The sequence below is a fragment of the Patella vulgata genome, chromosome 1, assembly GCF_932274485.2.
Source record: "Patella vulgata chromosome 1, xgPatVulg1.2, whole genome shotgun sequence".
In the NCBI taxonomy this organism is placed as follows: domain Eukaryota; kingdom Metazoa; phylum Mollusca; class Gastropoda; family Patellidae; genus Patella; species Patella vulgata.
The window spans coordinates 33,837,898-33,860,967 of NC_065879.2; the positions used below are offsets into that span (position 1 = coordinate 33,837,898).

Below are 23,070 nucleotides of genomic sequence, written 5' to 3' on the forward strand. Positions count from 1 at the left end.
TTAAAATTTGTGTTTGCAAATAAAAAATGTATTTGTCCCTTGAAAGTCACTTGAGTATGAATCTTTGTCTTTCTGCTATTATTATTTAAAAAAATAACACACTTTTCCGTCTGTCTAGAATCATTGTTTTCATTCATGACTCACAATATCAATTGTTTTATTAAGCTTAAATTCAATCTTATATTATGTGGGATGAATGGAATGATAAAAAATAAGCTTACACTTTATAATGTATTTTTTTTTTTCTCAGCTGGTTATGGGGGGGAGAGAGAAAAAAAATGTTAAACATCCACTTGTCACAAACTAGGTCATTTCTAGACTAGTTAACATATTATAATATGGTTCAATTATTTTTCAATAATTCGCTTGGAAACTATTGATGGGATGATGAACATTTCTTCCAATAATACTTATCCAGTGAAATGTTTATTCATTGATTTAATGTTTAATTTTACTGACAGTATTAAGAACTAAGTACATCTTATTCAACAAGAAGTTGCGTTTATATTTATTTATAAATTTCAGTATGTTTACACCGAATTCTTTGTTTTCATGCATACGCAAAACCTATTTTATCATGACCCATGTATCGCAATACATATCATATCGTATCATGACCCACCAACAAAGTCCCACCTTACTGGAAACTATATCAGCAAGCCAGTTTTGTTTTGTTTTGTTTTCTTAAAGATACATTATGGGAGATAAGATAAAGAGATGGCAGTTCTCGCTATAATAGTTAAAAACTAGATAGTGTAAAGGTAATTTGCTGGAATTTCAGTCAAATTGATCCACTATGAGCCGAGAAAGAAGCGGGTGAAATTTTTGCATAGTCTCGGTCATCATTACTAAAATCATTAATATAAAAAGCATGGTCTCGATTATCCACTTTTTCTGATTTAATTATCAATAGCCGTTAGCGGCATATAGGAATCTAATCCAGCCAACATCGAAGGCTAGCCTTGACATCGAGAGTTTATTATGGTCTGGATAAGTTAATTAATGTCTAATTGATAATTTAGATAACATTTCAGGCCTAAAGAAAGACTTGTAATAAGCAGATTTTGCTCTTGCATAATGTATGTTTAATTAAATGGTATATAAATCAATTTGAGTACATTAAACATACATTATGCAAGATCTAAATCTGCCTTTTTCAGGTCTTTCTTTAGGACTGAAATGTTATCTAAATTATTAATTAGACATTAATTAACTTATCCAGACCATAATCAACTCTCGATGTTATTGCTAGCCTGCCATATTTATTGGATTAGGATCCGATTTGCTGCTCAACTTTCATTCATGATTTAATAATGAACTGGATAATCAAGACTATGTTTTTTATCGTACCGACTTTAGTAATGATGATCGAGGCTAGGCGGAAAATTCAATCCCTAAATTCTCGGTTCACATATAGTGGATCAATTTGACTGAAATTTTCAGTAAATTCGCTTTACATTATCTAGTTTTTAAGTATTATAGTGAGAACTGCCAGCTCTTTATCTTATCTCCCATAATGTGTCTTTAATCGGTGGAAAATTATATATTGTCTGAAAAATGCAAATGATGATCACTGATCAGTAGCTTTAAATATTGTAAAACATGAATGTAGTGTGTAACATGTTACCACATTAATTTCCTCATGTATTTAATTATAATTCACGGGTGTGAAGACGGTTATACATTAATGACTACTCGTAGTCATACAAGTGTGACTATAGAAATGGACCAAAAACTGAATAACAATTGTCTTTAATTCTGTATAGGGTTGTCTTCTCTCTTAACACGAAGCCTTGTATCTTAACAAAACAAAGTTAGACACAGTTGTTTTTTTACCTAGGATGGGTCTAACTCTGTACAAAAACAACAAAGGAATGATAGAGATACAACCATTACAATTTGTAAAAGAAAATAAGTAAACATAGACAACATTCAATGCAGCAGACGATAAAACATGCCGAATTTTAAAAAAAATCAAAGCAAAGTAAGGATTCAGACTGTAAATAATGACTCGGGACACATATCAAAAATTAAAGATGCATTATGTAAGAGCTAAATCTGCCTATTGCAGGTCTGTCTTTTGGCTCCAAATGTTATACAGATAATTAGATTATTATTTAAACATTTATTAACATGGCAAGCCTATAATCAACTCTCTAGATCACCGGATGGCCGATATTTAAATGGATTTAAAAACATCCGTGAGAATGAGATATAACAATTTAATGATAAAATGGACAATCGAGGCAAAGTCTTGGTTGTCAAGTACCGCTGCTATAATATTATAGCAAGAACATCGAGCTCGTAACTAAATCGTACATAATGCATCTTTAACTATATTGAATGTGCCTTTTTATTGTGCGATTTTCGATTTTGTTACAAAAGATTTCTTAGATATTTACTGTCAGCTTATATATATTTTATAGAGATAATATAGATTATACTACAGTTTCATAGGGTCAGTACTCAGTAACCCTGAAAGTTCATAAATATCTCCGAACATTAAAAAATGTACATTTACCCAGTTATATTTTATTGTAAAAACTTATTATACCATAATTAAATTATATTTATATCAAAGTGCAAAAAAAATGGCATAATGTACCTGAGATGCATCAAGGTGACGACATGAAATTAAGAAATAGAAACTAAACATGAAAAAAAAAAAAAAGCTTGACTTACAATTGATCAATTTGAATAATGTTTGGACAAGAGTAAGAATAGTTTTGATTGTGTATCATCTTGGGACTCCATGTTTGTGTTATTAAATGTAAAAAATACACAAAGGAGGAAATGTATGCAGTTTTTTTAAAAAAAAAAAATATTGAATATAAAATATTTTTAAAATTGTTAATACATGTAATATGATATGTCAACTGAGTCCCACACAAGGATTGCACACATAATTTGTTCCTGTCTGGTTTATCACAATTTAAATCTCTGTGGTCTTTCGCAATTCTACAACAATATTGTTTATTGTCTGACTTATTTGAACTAGAATATAAATTGATATGAATTTCAAAACTTGGTGATTGTCTCCTGTCATACGTGTCTCCAAATAAAGAATAATAAAAAGGAATAGCAATAATAATAATAAAAAAAATCAATGCATATTTTAACATTAAGATAAATTCAGACATCCAAATCATCTGATTGTTACATATCTGTATTAATGTTTTTATTTGGAGTACCTTAAGAATAAAATAATACTCAAAATTTACATTTTTGCCCCTGAAACACAGGCAAATACATCACATCTGACATCTGATTTTACTAATCGATAATTCTAATTCATGATCTATTAAAGTATCTGATTCAATTTAAATATTCAATTTATTTCATTTTTGGTTCATTTAAATATTCTCGAAATTGTAAATTGTATCTGTTTATTTTTGGTTTCATGAATTAATTTTAATTTTATGTGATAGAGAGTGATGAAACTTAGTGTATAGTTGATAATCAGTTTGATTGCTCGATACTGTTGAAAAAAATAGACGTGCGATTAATTAATATGTGTCATCTATTTATTTGGTGATTTCAGCAGGGGACATCAGCCTAACTGTTGGCTTGTTAAATAATGTCTTATAATGAGATAAACTTGGCAAATTCAGTTAAATTCTGTTGTCTGTTTAATTTTGTTCTTATGAATTAATATTATTAAATAATGTCTCATAGGAGACAAACTTGTCAAAAAATCATTTAAAGTAGCATTGAATAATGAATACAAAACTATTCAGATTTAAATATTTGTGTGGGCACCAATATGTATTTATGTACATGTGTATCTGAATAAAATCTCCTGTACATAGTATTAAGCTTGTGTTAAATTTGGGTGTCTTTAGACTTGACACTGGTGTTGATCTCAAGATAATATCATTTCTTATTGCAGCCACAGTTTTATAAATAGAAATAACGGCATAGGCGTGGATGAATAGTTGGGAGGGTATTTACTTCTTTGGTAGCCCGAATATCATTAGACACTGGGTCCGCTAAATATACCAAAGAGGGACTTTCTCATTTCTTTCCCGAAGGATGTGGATATTGATAATATCATTGTGATTCTTGGTATTTATAAATTCGAATATTGGTCTTGAAGATCCTTGTTTGAAATTGACCTTTTCATTTTAATGTTCAAAAAGTGTTTGGTGAAATAGATACATGTGGAAGTGAAAAGATTGCCTGAAATCCTGTGACCGCAATGGTCCAAAATTTTGGCAGTCGAAATGCTTGGGGAGGAGGCACTAAGTAATGATCATGCATGTCTCAAAATGATTGATAACCTCAGTCGATTCTATCACTAAAAGAGGTAACTGGTATTTTCTACAGGTCCTGCAACAGTGAGAATGGTTTCTAACAATGGTCCACCTCTACCAATGCCAATGCAAGTTCCACCGGGTCATATGGTACAACAGATAGTAGATGAACATGGAATCTTAACGCATGTTATACTATCACCACAACCAGCGGTTCCTGGCAATCCCATTTCGGTAGGATACTATGTATGTATACATATTCTTATAAGCAGATTGTGGCCTGAATATATTACTGTTGATGTGTATGTTGCTATATGTTAGCATGCTCATTAATTGATCAGCAACCATCGTCTGTGTATTGTGGTATGATTTATATCTTTGTTTTATACTATATATATACTTTTAGATCTTAGTAAACAGTCGATAGATAGGATGGTGCAATTTAACTGTCATACTTTAGGCTATTAGATCATCTATATCACTATGAGGATAGAGTACAAATTAATAACTTTGTTAGTCACTAAAATTCTGAGATCTAACATGATCACCATTGTTCAATTAATTTAATTTATCTCTTTATTCAATCCTTTAAAATCAGACTCCTTGCAAAATCATGGAGTTATTTAGCGTTACATTGGCAAATGTATACAAATTATATTATTACTAATCTGGGTATGGAATTACCGTAACAACAGCATAAACAGTCTTTTCAATTTGTTGTCAACATTATACATGTAATTTTACATGTTGAAGTATGAAGTATATGAGCATGTCTGTCTGTTTACTAAGATTAACTAACTCCCTAACTTGAATGTAGAGAAAAGTGTTTTTCTAACACCTATTATATTATTAACTAACCAATTCAGAGTTATTTAAATATTTGGAGAAATACAATGTACTGTCAATTATCTTCACATATCAGATTGATCCTGATGATATACTGCTTTTCCATCAGAAAGTCTTGGCATTAAAAATGAAACTGGTCACAAATGAAGTGGACATGTACATAACGCATATATTAGGGAGTATTAACACATACACTGGTTATGTTGTAAGTTAGTTTTCCTCTTGGTTGTGTTATAAACTACTTACTGTTAAGTACATTCTGTGGTGTGTAGTCATTTACGGGAGTATATCTGCTTTTATTCTTCACTTATTATAGAGCTATATGTGAAAAACGTGTGATACCTTGACTGCGTGGGTGGTCCTGGAGGCTAGATTTCGAGAACTCCTCGGCACTTGGAGTGATGTGTAAAAGCCTTCAGTACTTCCCAAAGTCCCAATATATTATTATTCTAAATGTTCTTTTTTCTTCAGATTAATTTATTAGTTTAGTCTATAATTTTGTTTTTAAATTTGAATTAATCAAATTTGTTCAGTGACTGCTTCAGATGTACTTCGATTTTTTTCCCCATTTACTTAATTTTTTTGCTCCTGTGAAAAACAAATGGTAAAAACATAAATACATGTGAGCTTAAATAAATACGTTATATGTCCACATGGAGATGTGGTTGTATATTACCGTCGCCCCCATCCGTATGTCTGTACGTCTGTCGATCTGTTCGTGGTCCACAATTTCTTGTGAACACTCTACAGACTACATTTATCATCTGATTGTTTTGAAATTGATATGTTGTTAACATTAGTGAGATTAAGAAGCCTGTTTAATTTCAATAATTTTTATTAATTTCATCTGTAGGTATGGCCCTTGTGTCACCATCTTGCAGTTTGTGAACGCTGTTACAATAAAAGTTATCTTCCGATCTATATGAAATTTGTTTGAAATTTATATGCATCATTTAAATTAGTGAAACGATTTGAAGAAGCCTATGGAATTTCAGCAATTTCTGTATATTATGTCTAGAGTTGTGACACTTGTTTCACTTTATTGAGCCTTGTGAACGCTCTAGCAATTTATATACCTCATTTAAATGAGTGAAATGAAGAGAGCTGTTGAATTTCAACAATTTCCGTCAATTACTTCTAGAGTTATGGCCCTTGTTTTACTTTGTTGAACCTTGTGATTGTCGAATGACAAAAGTGACCATCTGATCTGTATGAAATTTATGTTCATTATTTAGATTAGTAAAACGAAAAAGACTGTTGAATTTAAACAATTTCTGTAAATTGCATCCAGAGTTACAGCCCTTGTTTCAGTTTGTTGCACCTTGTGAACCCTCAAACGACTAAAATTATAACCTGATCTGAATGAAATTGTTCTGTATAAATGCCCCAATTATCTTTAAAAGAATAAATATTTCACATCCCTTGTCGACCACTCTGACGATTTAGCTGCTATGGGCATATTTTTCAATGTCTGGCAACCTATCTTTGATCAACAGTAAAATCATAATCAGTGAAAATTGGGATTTGTGTTTCAAAATCTCTTCTGTACATTATTAAATCCATCTAGTAGAAAACTTTCATCAATACGACTGATGACTCACTATCTGGATTTAAAAAGATTTGTGAATTTACATACATGTTCATCATATGCTTCAGATATTAAAATACCACACTGCTAGCATGAATCGTTATAATTTGATTTCAACCTACAATAACAAATACATCACATATGTGACTTCTGGTAGAGACCTTTATAAAGCACCATATATATAAAAAAAAAAGACATGCCTTAAGTGATTGATATTAAATGTATTTTATAAAACCATTGTTATTTTGTTTTGCCTGTCACAATTAATGAATAAAATACTAATTTCTGAATGACACCTAACACTTATTACATGAATGCATTTTTTAAAAGCATAAACTTTGTCAATATAAAGATGCATGCTCTCTGTACAACTCCTAGAACATTAACAGTCTGGTTGATGTATTGTTCTTGCAAATATTTAATGTATTCAATTCACCCAATGTCATTGAAATATTTTCTTTTTTATTCAGTTTAAAAATCTTGCATATAAATTATTGAATGGGCCTGCTGGTTCATGAGTAATGAGTACCAGAGAAATTATTGATCTATTTTTTTTTATTTGATAATTTTAATTGCTTCTGATAAATATGGAGATTGATTGTCATATTTTATTGTATTAACCACTGATGAATGAAGCATTGTTATTACGTGTGAAGTTTCGAGGCTTTGATATTAAATTTTAGATTGAATTTTAATTGCTTATTTTTTTTTTTTTTAGGGAGGACCAAACAGTGCTTCTCAGTATTACCAGACTCCATATGGACCGTCATATTCACCACATCAACAGTTTTCATCACATCATCATGCTCATCCTGGTCAAACAGTACCCCCACATCTTCATTCTGGTGTTACCCAGGTACAGACACCTGCTGGTCACACCTGTTCAACTCATGCTCCTGTTCATTCTCCAGGTAAGCCAACTAGGTTTCAGCATTAAGGTGCATGTCACTTTTCCAACGCTTGCTCTTTATGTGAAGTTTTATCAACGTGTTTCAAAAAGAGTGATCTGTCCCGGGCACGGCACTCGACAATATCGTTTATCGTACAGACTCACACTGAGTTTCTGGTAATTTTACTCTTTGTAAATATGTCTAAAAATATTTACAAATCATGCAAATGCTCTAACAATGCAATGATAAAGTGTCCCTAACCTTGTTGACCAATGAATATTGGACCTATCACAGCAGACCTTGAGGTTTGTGCATGAAAAATAGGAAGCAGAAAATACAGAAAGGCCAACTTATTTACTATCGAAGAAGTAACTATCTCAGTTCTATAACAGAGAAAGGTAAATCCAGACAAAATTAAAGAACATGTTTCCTGTTTAACTGATCAAAGAATTTGATTTAATTTAATATAAAAAAAAGTTTTTAACCTTATATACATCATTTCAATGACTTAAAAGTAATGTTATTATATATAATAATGTATTGAAAAATGAGAGGTACATTCCAGATTCCGAAACGTTACTGAGAAAGTATTGTTTGTTTTTTTGCGATGAAGAAATTTGGGGTTATTGTAGTTCAGGGTGTATAGACATATCATTTGGTTTCACATTTACTGTGGTATATATTATTCGAGTGGATTTTTTATTGCTCATAATAAATATTTAAAAATTTAAATATGTTTAATCTAATCGAAAAGAATTGTTGGCTTTGTTACAACTTACAAGTATTGCACTAGGTTTTATTGATTTTATTACTTATATATGCTAAAGGTCATGTCAATAAAAATAAATAATGATATATCAATAAATATTGATCAAATAACAGCTGTAGTACTACTATATTATATATATACGAATCTTAGTTTTACAGTTAGTCGTTGTTCACTTTTTTCAACTCATGATTAATAAATCTTGTGTACATTAATTATAATATTTTGTCAACATTTATCTTTATTCACAATTTCTAAGGTACATGTGATTTTAGATTTGTTAATTGACAGGGGATTCTTGAATTTTCCAGCTTTAAAGGTAGATTAGAAACAGCTGTTTTATATACTACAGATAGGTAGAGGATAGATATGTCAATCAATATGGAGTATATTCATGCGAGTAAGATCTTGTAATATGTTTTTCATAATGACTGCTTCACTAATTCTAACTTAGTGAATCCCTTTTATGGGTTGACATTTGAGATGAAGTTCATTTTCTCATTAGCTTTGGCTGTAGTTAATTTTAGTGATACTTTTTAGGTCCAAGTCCTCCAATGAATGCACCAGATGATCGTGCAGCCAGACAGAGAATCAGAGTGAAGAAAAAATTAGAAAGAAGAAGAATAAATGAAGCTAACACGCCTCGTATAGGACCAAGTCGACCAAGGCGAGGTAATCTCCTTGTATAATAGACATATTTTTCATACATCATGGATAGGGAAGATACAGCGGCTGAGCTGCAAGGAACAGTGTCTAGTCATTCGGATGGGACAAACAATGTAGTCTGGTGTATTTGATGAGCAGATGGAAAAAATGCTGTCTGTCACAGTAGTTTCCCTCATAACACATTGCAAAACATATCTGTCTTCATTACCCTTTGTTGACCCAGAAAAGTAGGACATTTATTTCATTTTGCGAGTGGGCTACCTTTATAGTAATTTCAGTTGAATCGTCTTCCTAACCGTATCAGTCTGGCTCTTGGTTCACCAGTTCCCCCCCCACTGATAGAATCAGCTGTGTGAGAACCAATTATTGAAATACATAATACCATATGGTAGTCCCAAAATGACATGTTACTCTATTTTATTGATCTAGATAAAGAATACATACAATATATTATATATTATGTATGTACATAGATAAAGCTAATAAAAGAGTAGATATTGTCACTGATGTCAAACTACATTATAGAACAGCTGTACAAACTTATCATTTATAGATCTCACTGTTTCTTGTAAAACATTAATATTGACTTGACAATGTTTAAATTATGTATAAATCAATGATCATGTGGGGTTATTTTTCCAGTCAATGGTGATGTTCATCATCCTACTATGACATGTGGGGGAATTTCACCAACAGAAAATGGACCGTTAGACTCAGAAGATGACAACACGTTTGTGTTGCAATATTTATCAAATATGCCACTACCAAAGGTAGGAGAATATGTCAGATGTGTTTAATGAATATATACATATACTTAAGTGTTAAAGTTGATATACAGTGCAGGAAAACTGCATAACAAAATACAAAAATAAAAATGTAACAATACTCTACAACTGGTATGAGAATTAACAGAACACAGTTTTTATGGGATACAATTACTAGTTTTATTCTAAACGCACAACGTTTCAACAAGTATCCACTTATCGTTATTAAGCACACTGACATTTAGTAAACTTAAGGTCAATATAAAAAAAATTCATAGTGAAACCATCAACATGGATTAAAATAACAGCAACAAAAAGAATAATCCTTGTGGCATTATGTCATAGTCTCTACATCTCATTTGAAAGGTTAAATTATTACACATTAACAGCATACCCCTAGGCTAAACCTTTTCCTAATTTTTCGATGTCATATTTAATTTTTGTGACCAAATACACCAGGAGCATTTCCCATCAACCAAATGAATTGTTGCTTGCCGTAATTTTATATAACCAATATATCAACTAAAGAAATTTTTAGGCCGATACTGTAACTGTAGGTTTGCTATGCCAAACAGAATTAAATTAGATCTAATGTTTTTGCCATCTTCATACTTAGAGTCATACACTTACCAGTTACTATATCATTTAGTATTCAATAAAACCATGTGATATACATGATTATTGATACTTCTGTTTTGGCTCGTAGGTATGTGATATTGAAACACGTAGTGCTCTTATACAAGTAGCGGCACCAGAAGAGGATGCTGAGATAGATTTTGATACTACAGATATTAAATATGAACTGCTGCTCTCAGATAAAGGAAGAGAGGCTAAATATAAACCAGTTTACAGGTTAGCCAATTTATAGTCCTTGTTACCTCTAATATGTCTTAATTTCTATTTAAAGATACATTATGGGAGATTAGATAAAGAGCTGACAGTTCTCACTATAGTATTTAAAAACTAGATACATTATGGGAGATTAGATAAAGAGCTGACAGTTCTCACTATAGTATTTAAAAACTAGATACATTATGGGAGATTAGATAAAGAGCTGGCAGTTCTCACTATAATAGTTAAAAACTAGATACTGTAAAGAGAATTTGCTGAAAATTTCAGTCAAATTGATTCACTCTGAACCGAGATTTTAGCGATTGAATTTTCGGCCTAGCCTCGATCATCATTACTGAAGTCGGTAGGATAAAAAAACATAGTCTTGATTATCCATTTCATGATTAAATTATGAATGGAAGTCGAACATCAAATCGAAACCTAATCCAATAAACATCGCAGGCTGGCAATGCCATCGACAGCTGATTATGGTCTGGATAAGATAATTAATGTCTAATTAATAATTTAGATAACATTTCAGGCCTAAATAAAAACCTGCAATAGGCAGATTTAGCTCTTACATAATGTATGTTTAAAGAGCTGTTTTCTAAACAAATATATTGGGAATTGAACTGAACTGTTATTATGTTATATTTTATAGTGGTGATGCTACAGAGATAACTCTAAAGGACTTAAAACCAGCCACAGATTATTTCTTACGGTAAGTTTATAAAACAAGTTGTTACCATATTGTTAACCATTATAACATCAGATAGCAATCAAAGCCAATTGTTTTTATCAGTTTTTCGAGTTGCTTGCTTGCACCTGTCTTCATTTGCCCAGTCGGAGCAGAACAGTAGGACGTTAAACCCCATTTCATTTCATTTCTGCTTGCACACTAATAAAAACAATGAGAAAATAAAAGTCAGAATAAACAATTTTTAATTGTTGAATACATTTCCGTTTGATATATTTCTACTATTACTTCCTGATAATATTAATATCTGTGCGATATCACCTTCGATGGAAGCGGACGTTAAACAACGATAATATTAAAACTATAAATTATTATGAAGGCCATATAAGAAATGTATTTTTATGTTTATCGATATCATATTTTTTTCTATTACTTCCTTATGGTATTAAAACTAAGAATTGGTAAAATGACTGATTTAGGCCATACACAAAAATATATACTACAAATAATGTTCATTGTGTCTTAAATATTGGAAATTAGGATCCCATATTTTCTCGACAAGATAACAACATTGATATTGACTAAAATGGATCAATATAGAATTCTGATTCATGTTTTATAATTTCGAACATCATTGAAAATATTGAGTTTGAGGTTTAGCACCTTTAATTTTGCCCCATATTATGTAATTAAGCACATCCTAGTATAAAAAGTGCTTCATGACTGGCTTGTTTGAAAAAAAAAAATCCTCAATTATTATTGCTTTATTTGAAGACAGTATTAAGATTGTGGTGCAAAATCAAGTGATTTTCAACCATCTTAATTTTTCATTACTAATTCTTGTTCCTTTCTTCAGTGGCTTATTTCTCGATTGTTTTTATTTGTTAGACAACCAACTGTAATTTTTCCTAATCGTATGGATGCCTATAGTACTAATATTGGATTATTTATTTATGGGGACACCCCAAAAGAATTTTGTTTGTCAATATGCTCGTTTAATTGTTTCAGTGTGTGTACTGTGTTAAATGATGATCTACGGGGATCATTAACAGACCCTATCACATTCAGAACAGCTTCATGTGAACCAGACTCACCACAACCTCCTAAACTTGTCTCTAGAACCAAAACTTCTATTATGCTCAAATGGAATGTAAGTTTAAACTATTGTATTTACATGGATTTTACAGAAGAAATTGATTTGATCTAGTTAATCTATAGTATTGGTATTAAAAAAAAATACCAAAAATATTAATAGGACATATTACATTGTTTAATAAAAACTCTATGAGGAACATTAATAGGACAGATTACACTGTTAAATCTGTAGGAGAGATATAGATATGATAGATTATAATGATTAATGAAAAGTGTAAGAGAGACATTGATAGGATAGATTATAATGATTTATGAAAAGTGTAAGAGAGACATTGATAGGATAGATTATAATGATTAATGAAAAGTGTAAGAGAGACATTGATAGGATAGATTATAATGATTTATGAAAAGTGTAAGAGAGACATTGATAGGATAGATTATAATGATTAATGAAAAGTGTAAGAGAGACATTGATAGGATAGATTATAATGATTAATGAAAAGTGTAAGCGAGACATTGATACGATAGATTACAATGTTTAGGACAACATAGTGAACAGCTATATTCCGGTAATAGAATTAAAATGCTTGGATGAACCATTTAGATCTGACTAACTTATTATGGATCATGAAATTTTGCAGGCAGAGAGATGAAGATTGTATAGTCCCAATCTAAGATTTCTATAACGAAATTTAATGCAGTCTTAATTTTTTATTTGTATTTTACTATATTAACGTTTTTATATTTTTAGGCTGCTATTGAAAATGGGTCTAAAATTTCAACTTACACATTAGAATATGAACAGGTAATTTTTTTCGTACACATTTGTCTACTAATCTTGATGTGTTTTAGGGGGGGGGGGGGTGACGGTAGGCTAGCTTTCTCTGGAATGCCTGATACTACTTTGTATAAGAGAGAAATGGGTTTCATTGATAAATTTTGAAGCTCAGATCTAAAATAACTATTGACTACCTTCTAGACCATTACATGAAGTAGTAATAATAATTATTGTAATTTTTAGGGAGATAGTTTTGTAGAAATATACAATGGTTTACAGAAACAGTATCGTGTGTCACGTTTACATCCGGCTACAAGATATACATTTAGATTAGCTGCAATCAATGGTATCGGAAAGAGGTTAGTTTAAAGAAATGGCACAGAATTTTAATGTAGACATTAAATATTATTGGAACATATAGGGGATAAATATTGCCCTTAAACAAAGCCTGCACAGTAATTGTTTTCTAAATTTGTTATCAGTTGCTATTTTCAGTTATTACCCAAGTCATATGATGAAATCATACTTTTTGTAGTTGATTGTTCATTTATCCAACAAACTCCAAATGTTTGTTTAGAATATGTACAATAATAAGTCCTTGCTACTTGGATACTTTAGTGAGCACCCTTTTGACACATATAGTACATTAAATTAACTTTACTTTTATTATGGTTATATATATTGTTCTGTCCAACTCCTTGCAATCACTCATCACATTTCATACATGAAGGGCTTAATTAGTATACAGTGGACTCTGTCACATCCGATCTCGTACGGGATCGTTACAGTAATTCGGATCACACAACGTTTCGGAATACCAAGCTTTCTCCAAAACCGGAAATACTGTAACTTCGAAAACCGGAAGTATTTTTATATTGTAGCTTCGAATCACCAGAATGCTATTCCCTTTATAAATGATAAACTTTTCTGTACTTTCAAAATTTTATTACATTAAATAATTAACAATAACAATACATGCGTACAATATATTCATAAAATCATTTACATGTAATATCAATGCATGTGTACAATATAATATCAATGCATGTAGTCGTTTAAAGTAGTTTGCTTAAGATTACCGGAAGCATATCGTAAGGCGGAGTCCTCGACAACATCTTCTAACAAATTAATTGTTGGGATCATCTTTTTCGTCCTTAATCTGTGCAAAGTGTTTAATGTCGTTGAGGATGCGTAGGCATTTTGAATAGGTCAAATTTGTCGTTAATGTATATTCTTCATCGTCCCCGTCTTCAGTCAATTGTCCACTTGTCTTCTCTGTTATGTGTTCATTTATAATCTGTCGTTCAATGTCCAGTTCATCGTCACACTTGGTTGGTATTTCACTGTCAAAATTCACAAACCCGTCTTCACTCGCGTTGGTTTCAGGCACCAAGGTCTCGATTAGTCTTGCTAGTGGCACATTGTCATCTTCGTCATCGGGAGTTACGTCCACACTAAATCCACATCGATTAAAACACTTGCTAATTGTTGAAACGGTTGTTTCACGCCATGCTTTGGGAGTCCAATTTATAGCATTTAGCACAGTCACACCCTTCACCAAATCGCTGGCTTTACTACATTCATCTATTCGCGTAATCAAATGTGTCATCATATGATGTCTGTATCGTGCTTTAAATGCTCTGATTATACCCTGATCTAGTGGTTGTAATATTGATGTAGTATTTGGTGGCAAAAATTTAATATTTACGTTGCTGTACGTGTCACAGATATGTGACGGTACATTGTCCATTAACAAAAGAATGTTACGTCGTTGACGCCTCATTTGACGATTGAGTTTTTCAAGCCAATCAGAGGAAATGGCACCTGTCATCTAAGCTTTGCGATTGGCCGACCAATTGACTGGCAGGTTGATTTTGTCCACTCCCTTAAAACATCTTGGGTTCTCTGCTTTACCGATCACAAGAGGCTTTAGTTTTTCACCAGTTGCGCTACAACAAAATAGGATTGTTAATCGTTCTTTAGAAATTTTTCCCCCTTTAGCGCCCATTTTTTTATCACATAATGATCGGTCTGGTAATGCTCTAAAAAACAAACCTGTTTCATCACAATTAAAAATGTTTTCAGGAGAATAGCCTTCAACAATAGTTGGGATGCGCGCATGGAATTCTTCAACGCTATCGATGTCAACACCTGCACTTTCGCCACTAATTTTAAATCCTTTGATGTTAAAACGTTCTTTCCACGAAGAAAGCCAGCCATCCGATGCTTTAAAATCACCACAATTCATTTCATTTGCAAAAAGTAACGCTTTACTCTTAATTATTTGACCTGATATTGGAATGTTTTTACTTCTGGCGCGTACAAACCACTCACGTGTCATTCTGTTGACGTCTTCAAATTTTGAGTTGGTATAAAATCGTTTCTTACTGCAGTTTAAATTATCGGCAAACTTCTGTTTAAATTCATCTTTACGCTTTAATATGTCTGACACTGTAGCTCGGCCAATTGAATACTTAACGGCTAAATCCTTCTGCGCAGGTCGTGGAACTTTCTCGAAATCTGCTATAAGTTGCCGCTTGACATCTAATGTCAAATCTGTTCGGGCACGCTTTGCAGGACATTCAGACATTTTGAATACAATAGTGTATAATGATTCTTCAATCGCGGCAATTTTTATATAATGTCGCGGTATTTGACATGAGTAACTAAAATCAAATACCAAGCGCACTCTTACAAGAGATTATAAATTGTAAAATAATCAACAAAGAATTTATAACATTATCAAAGTAATCAACAGAGAGCGGCGCTTGTGAGTTTTAATCTCACCGATAATTGATTGGTGATTGCTTGTTAATCTTTTCTGGCTTCACACCCATTGAGTTTTAATCTCACCAATAATTGGATGCTTCACACCCACCGTTTGAAGTACGGATTATACTGTGTCGATTCAATGGAAATTATGTGACGGGACGGCTGATTGATTTCGGAATCCGAAACATACAGAATTCGGATTTACCAGCGATTTTTTGGCTGAAGTAATAAGGAAATAAATCGGGACATGAAAATCATGTCGAATGTCACAGCAATCCGGAGTGATCAGAGATAGGATGTGACACGAGTCCACTGTAGCTTCTCATAGAAACAAGCCATGAAATTCATTTGAAAACATAATTGATTGGTGACAACCTTTTTAAACTGGTCAAATGACTTAAACTGCTGGATGGTGTAGTTTTGTAGCTTGCTGTCAGTCTTTGAATTATTAATTGTTTATTACAGTGAGTTTAGTGAGCCAGTTAGTTTTTATACTAGTGGTACTGTACCATCACAACCAGATCCGCCAATGTTAGGCTCACAGTTTGTTTATGCCTTAACATTATCCTGGATTAAACGACCCAATGATGATCAATTTCAATTACAAATGGAAGATGAGTCATCAGTAAGTATGTTTATGATTAAAAATAGTATAAGTAATTACAATGTCTTTGATGTCCCTTTGATGCTCCTCTTTCCTCGACAGTCAAGAGCCGAAATACATAAACCTTGATTGGAGATATATTCAAACTACTGCAAAAAATATGTTTCTTGCTAAAAATATGTTAGCTTGTAAACTATGAATGGGAAAACATATTTAATTTGTTATCTAAATATACTGTCATTATGGGTACATCTGTCACTTAGCCATAGGCTAAGTGTTTTTGTAGTATATAAAGCTATATCCTACACTTACTTGCTTGCTAATAATTTTCTGCCAAACTTGTGGTTGTCATTTAAGGAATTCCTTCTTATTTTATTTATTTTATTGTTCATAAGAAATATCATTCATTTAGTGAAAGATAATGTTTTTAGGTTGCAATATGTGGCATAATTAACTGTAAAGGAACACATCTTTAACAACAATATAGACATTAAACTTTTATTTTCAGGGTCATGGTTTCTTATCTGTTTATAATGGATCAAGTTTGTCTTTCACAATCCGTAATCTGCGACGTAATACAGAATATAAATATAGAGTAAGTTTTTATATGCACAATATGCGAAATATTAGTTATCTTTTACTTAGGAGTCAGATTTTTTCCAGTCATTGACCTGTTAGCATTAAAATTGTTTACATTGCCTGCTATTGTAAATATGCAGTGGAACCACTTTTCTACTGAGATTCAACTTTTCACACTATTGTAGTTTTCAGGGTATTCAGTATCCCTTAAATGTCTATTTGTGATCTGACTCGTTGATTTTAAATAGACTTATTTTTGTGCTTGTTGTTATGTATGCATTATTTCTTTGTAGCTGGCTGCCAAGAATGATGAGGGTCAGAGTAAATGGAGCGATGTTGTTTGTTATAGAACGTTACCAGAGCAACCATCAGTTCCTGCTAAACCTCAAGTCAAAGGTCGATTACAGTCTCACAGCTTCCGTGTTACATGGGGTAAGTCAGTGTTTCAACTGAATCCATTTTTATACGCCCCCATTTTCATGTGGACGTATATTGTCGTCGCCCCTGTCCGTCCGTCCACCATTGTTTGTGGACACTCTACAGGTCACAATTCTTATCCAATTTTGACGAATCTTGAAATATAGAATTATCTCCAAAAGATCTTGGTTGCTTTCGATATTGGCATGTATCGGATCAAAACTTCATGGATTATGGCCCCTGATTGTACGAAAAATCCCCTTTTTAGCTTGTGGACCCTATAGAGGTCACAATTTTAAACAGATTTCAATGAAACTTGAAATGTATGTTTATAACCCAAATATCTTGGTTCCTTTCGATATTTGCGCATATTGGATCTTAACTTCCTGAATCATGGCCCCTGATTGTACGAAAAATCGCCTTTTTTAGCTTGTGGTCCCTCTGGATATCACAATTATTATCCGATTTTAAAAAAACGTTTGATTATATAACCATTATACCATATTGAAGGTTGACTTCGAATTTCGTGATAATCGGACCATAATTGTCCGTGAATAGTGTAAAAATATGGTATATCAAGGTTGTGGACCCTGTAGAGAGACAATTTTGATCCGATTTTGATGAAACTTGTAATTCATGTCTATAACCCAAAGATCTTGGTTGCTTTCAATATTCGCGCATATCGGATCGTTACTTCCTGAATTATGTCCCCTGATTGTACGAAAAATCGCGTTTTAAGCTTGTGGTACCACTAGAGGTCACAATTACTATCTGATTTAAAAAACTGTTCGAATATATCACCATTACACCGTAATGTTGGTCGAGTTCGAATTTTGTGAAAATCGGGACGAAAACTGACAGACGAAATGGCCGCCCCCCCCTACGCAAATAGTGTAAACATCTGGTATATCAAGGTTGTGGACCCTCTAGAGGTCACAATTTTGATCCGATTTTGATGTAACTTGAAATGCATGTTTATAACCCAAAGATCTTGGTTACTGTTGATATTTGCGCATATTGGACCATAACTTCCTGAATTATGGCCACTGATTGTACGAAAAATCGCCTTTTTTAGCTTGTCACTCTAGAGGTCACAATTTTATCCGAATTAAAAAATATTTTAGTATATCACCGTTACACCCTAATGATGGTTGAGTTTGAAATTCGTGAAAATCGGACCAAAACTACCGGACAAAATGGCCACCCCTCGGAACGCAAATAGTGTAAAATATATGGTATATCAAGGTTGTGGACCCTCTTGAAGTCACAATTTTGATCTGATTTTGATGAAACTTGAAATATATCTTCATAACCCAAAGATCTTGGTTCCTGTCGATATTCGGGCATATCGAATTGTAACTTCCTGAATTATGGCCCTTGATCGTTCGAAAAATCTTTTTTTTGTTTAGCTTGTTCTCTATCCATCTCTGCAAAATGTGGGCGTATCCTGCCTGGCAGCCGTTGGTCTGTCAAAGAATAGAACGCTGGTCATTGGCATACTATTGAATCATCAAAATTAAAGAATATGTCTGATAAATCACAAATTTATTTTGTTTGCAGTGTTGTGGCTAGACAGTTTTTAAAACTAATGGGTGCTGACCAATGTGTAAATATTACCTGAACACAATCTTTATTCTACAATATGATTTCATTAATTCCACCTTTTAGGGCCAATTTCCACCCAGCATGACACAATGCACAGCTTCAACAAGCAAGAAATAAAATATACATTGAAAGAGCTGTTTCACTTGTCAATATGCACCCCAGTGTGACTACATTAACGATATCTGTATCACACTATAAACGGCACATCAGTTCCAGTGCAGCTGGATATATTCACACATAATTTCAATCAATTACAAAAATAAAATATTCATATTTGTGATGATGAGTTTATAAGTTTAACTGAATAATATTTTGATTAGAAATGAATTTCCTTTTTTCAATCAGTTACAAAAATAAAATATTGTTTTTTGTGATGATGAATTTAAGCTTAACAGAATAATATTTTGTTTAGAAATGAATTTCTTTTTTTTGAGATTCGATGAGAGCCAGAATTGTAATTCTTGACAAATTAGTTTCCAAGATTTACTATGATTTGTCTAAGATCATTAACCATGATCTTTGTGAATTTTCAAATCTTACAGATAAAGATGGTTGTGATATCATGTTTGGTGGACATTGGTCATAACTTAACGAAATTATTCAAATATTTCTTGAAATTAGATTGCTAATTATTTGTTAATCCTATATTTAAAAGAGATATTAAACCTCTTTGATCTAGGTCTAATTAAAATGTGTTATTATTTCGATTAGATAGGACAAGGTCTATATGGTTCTACTTTTGTTTTATTTAGTTTACATATTTTAATTTCATTTTTGGCCAAAATGTCGACACTTAAATGAACAATTGCCATTGGCTTTAACTTTGTTTAAAATCTGTTGCTTTAGTAGTTTAAGTTTCATTTGAGATATAAAATGGTGATAATTGACCACATAATCAGCCATGTTGGCTTTAACTACCATGAAGACAGATTGTCATCTTACAAAATGAAATTCATTCTCTCCATTTTATATTTGGCCCAGATCAAAGAGGTCATGTTATTTTAAACTACTAGGCAAGACAGCTGCTTCTGATAAATCTTCCCCTTTAATCAACTATTATGTCTTTCCTACTTCTTAAAACAATTTTTGAATTAAATAAAATTCTCTTAATACTTCTAAGTTCTATCACGCCGCTAAAGATGTACATCCTCTTATTGAAATCATGATATGTTTCCATTGATAAGAGACGTTTATCTTGTAATGGTGACTGAATTTTGGAATTCAATTAAGCTTAACCTGTATATACACTGTTGCTTAATAATGAGGGATATAAAATCACTTTCCTACCTCTATCTAACACTTAGAGCTTAAGTCTGATATCTCATTTAAAAAAAATACAAAAACATTTAAACTCTGAATCAATTGATTTAAACAAGAAGATAATTAGCAAGTCTGTCATTTTCAAAGTCACACTTAAGCCTTTGGCAATATTAACTCCATGTTTCTGGGTTTTCCATGTGTTTTTTAGCACCTCCATTTGATCACCTTGAGTTATTATTCATACACAGATAAAGTTGAAAATATTATTGGTGACAGTAAATTATTGTCCCATTCCTTCCATTTGTAGATTAAACATGTTCATTTGAAAAATGTTATCATATTGTGAAAAAAATGTCTAGCTGGAACACTGTATGCTATATTTTGGGGCCATGAAATTGTTATGGTGGTTGGCTTTATAAAAACTGTAATGTTCTGTAAAATATGAAATTACGGTTTGTGTGCATGAACATATTTATTAAATGTCCAAAAGTTACATCAGTTTCTTGATGTTAAATAGTATTGCTGGAATTACATTGTACCCTGACACATAATCCTCTGTTAGCAATAATTTCATGGGGTAATTATTTTCATACTTTCTGTAATTTTTAGTTACATGTTGCAATAAATGGTATATTGTTTAACAAAAGTGATTTAATGTTTAGTGTGAGTTTTATTATGTTTAATTTAAGCATTGTGTTTCAGGTAAGCATTATAATGTTTAAAATAATCATTCTGATGTTTCAAGTAAGCATTATAATGTTTATACATGTAGTAAGTTCTGCAATGGTTAAATGAAGCATTTTAATGTTTAAATGAACATTATGTTTGATGTTTAAATTAAGCATTATAATGTTTAAAGTAAGTTGTGCAATGTTTAAATGAAGCATTTTAATGTTTAAATTAGGCATTAAGTTTAATGTATAAATTGAGCATTATGTTTAATGTTTAAAATTAAGCATTATAATGTTTAGAATAAACATTATGAAGTTTGAAGTAAGCCCTGTGATATTTGAAGTAAGGAATACAATGTTTTAAAGTAAGCATATAATATATAAAGTAAGTGTTATAGTATGTAAATATTTGTAGACCCACCAGCAGATGAAGGTGGCGGCAGAATAACAAGATACATATTACAACTACAGTTAGATGATGGCAATGGTAATGGTAAGTTCATACTTATTTTTGATTCCAAACCCCAACCCCAAACTGACAGTACCATATCTCTTTTCAACAAGTAAAAAGTATGCCTTAAATGTCAGAAGAGTGTGACTTGTTCAAATTGATTGTGTACATTAAAGATGACCATGACAGATGAAATTCAGACAGACAATTAATGTCTCTATGCAGATAAAATGCACCTCCACAAACTTCACATATATGGACACATATATAGACATAATTCAGTATGATAGAAAAATGACAGAAATATATTAATTTGTTTTAATAAGCATTCCTTTTCACTATTATATTTTTCATTACTGGGTAGTATTGTTGAAAATTATAAAAACAACATTATTAACATCATCTATATACTTATTATAACTACAGAATTAAGTTATATTTGGCACATATTAAAGTAACCGTAGTCTCTAAAGATAAAAGAAGTAATAATAATCATTAGATTGGATTTTTATATGGATATTATTGTCATTGTTCCTGTTTGCTTGGATGTCCGTCCAGACTTTGTTTGGGGGCACTCTACATGTCACAATTTTTTTCTGATTTTGATGAAACTTGAAATATATAGAGGATATTTGTCATTTTAGAGTGAATAACATACTTTATTTCATCGAGAAGCAAGAAAACTTATATTTTCACGAATGCGTAGCACGAGTGAAAATATAAACGTTTTCTTGCTTAGAGATGAAATAAAATATGTTATTCACGACAAAACAACAAATGTTCTATTTATTTTAGGATTTTACAATCATTTTAGGTAAAAACAACATGGACTACTTTGTCCGCTTCTAGCCAGTGGAATAACACTTTTATTTCACTGATAAAACGCGATATTCCACTACTGATCATAAAATAAAGGATTATGTCCCAAAGATCTCAGTCCCTTTCGCTATATCGGACCATAACTTCCTGGGTTATGGCCCCTGATTGTACGAAAATCATGTTTTTAGCTTGTAGACCCTTTAGTGGTCACAATTATTAATTTTTTTTAAAAACTGTTCAAATATATTACCGTTACATCCGAATAATGGTTGAGTTTGAATTTCGTGAAAATCAGAGTAAAACTGCCCGACAAAATGTAATACCAAGGTTGTGGACCCTAATCCTATCTGGATTATCACCCTTATTTTGTGCCTTTATATAAACTTTATATAAATACACTTTCATAGTACCATGATAGTACGATTTCTTTAACATACCTGTTTTGCATTTCTTATAGGTGTATTGCGTCTTATATTTTGTGCAATTACATAGCTGAATAATTTCGATTAGTTCCTAAATCTATAATTTATTAACCTTTTGGTGTTATCTTATCTGGATTATTGTCCTTTTTATTGTTGATTTTATTACATTTCAACCATTGACGTCATTTGGCAACCTATCGCCTTTTACGTCACATCATTCAGTTAGCAGACGGCTGTCTTTTATCTCATTTTGCTTCTTTGTATTAGGTATTGTTTTGTTTTTTCCTATTTTTTTG

At 31.8% G+C, this 23,070-nt stretch overlaps 1 protein-coding gene across 1 annotated transcript; it reads right to left on the reverse strand.

The window, feature by feature from the left end:
- Positions 1–9,426: 9,426 nt before the first annotated feature.
- Positions 9,427–15,882, reverse strand: LOC126810200 (uncharacterized). The gene is made up of 3 exons (XM_056098586.1): positions 15,442–15,882; positions 14,750–14,886; positions 9,427–9,434 (listed from the first exon to the last, which is right to left on the reverse strand). The coding sequence occupies exons 1-3, from the start codon at positions 15,762–15,764 to the stop codon at positions 9,427–9,429; spliced, it is 468 nt and encodes a 155-aa protein (XP_055954561.1). The 5' UTR covers positions 15,765–15,882.
- Between the last annotated feature and the right edge of the window lie 7,188 nt (positions 15,883–23,070).

Excerpts from the sequence above, each read along its gene's own strand:
- LOC126810200 (XM_056098586.1), bottom strand. The coding sequence starts at position 15,764 with ATGTCTGAATGTCCTGCAAAGCGTGCCCGAACAGATTTGACATTAGAT. Across the intron at positions 14,887-15,441 it reads CAAATAATTAAGAGTAAAGC|CAACGTAAATATTAAATTTT; the intron begins GTTACTTTTTGC and ends TGACACGTACAG.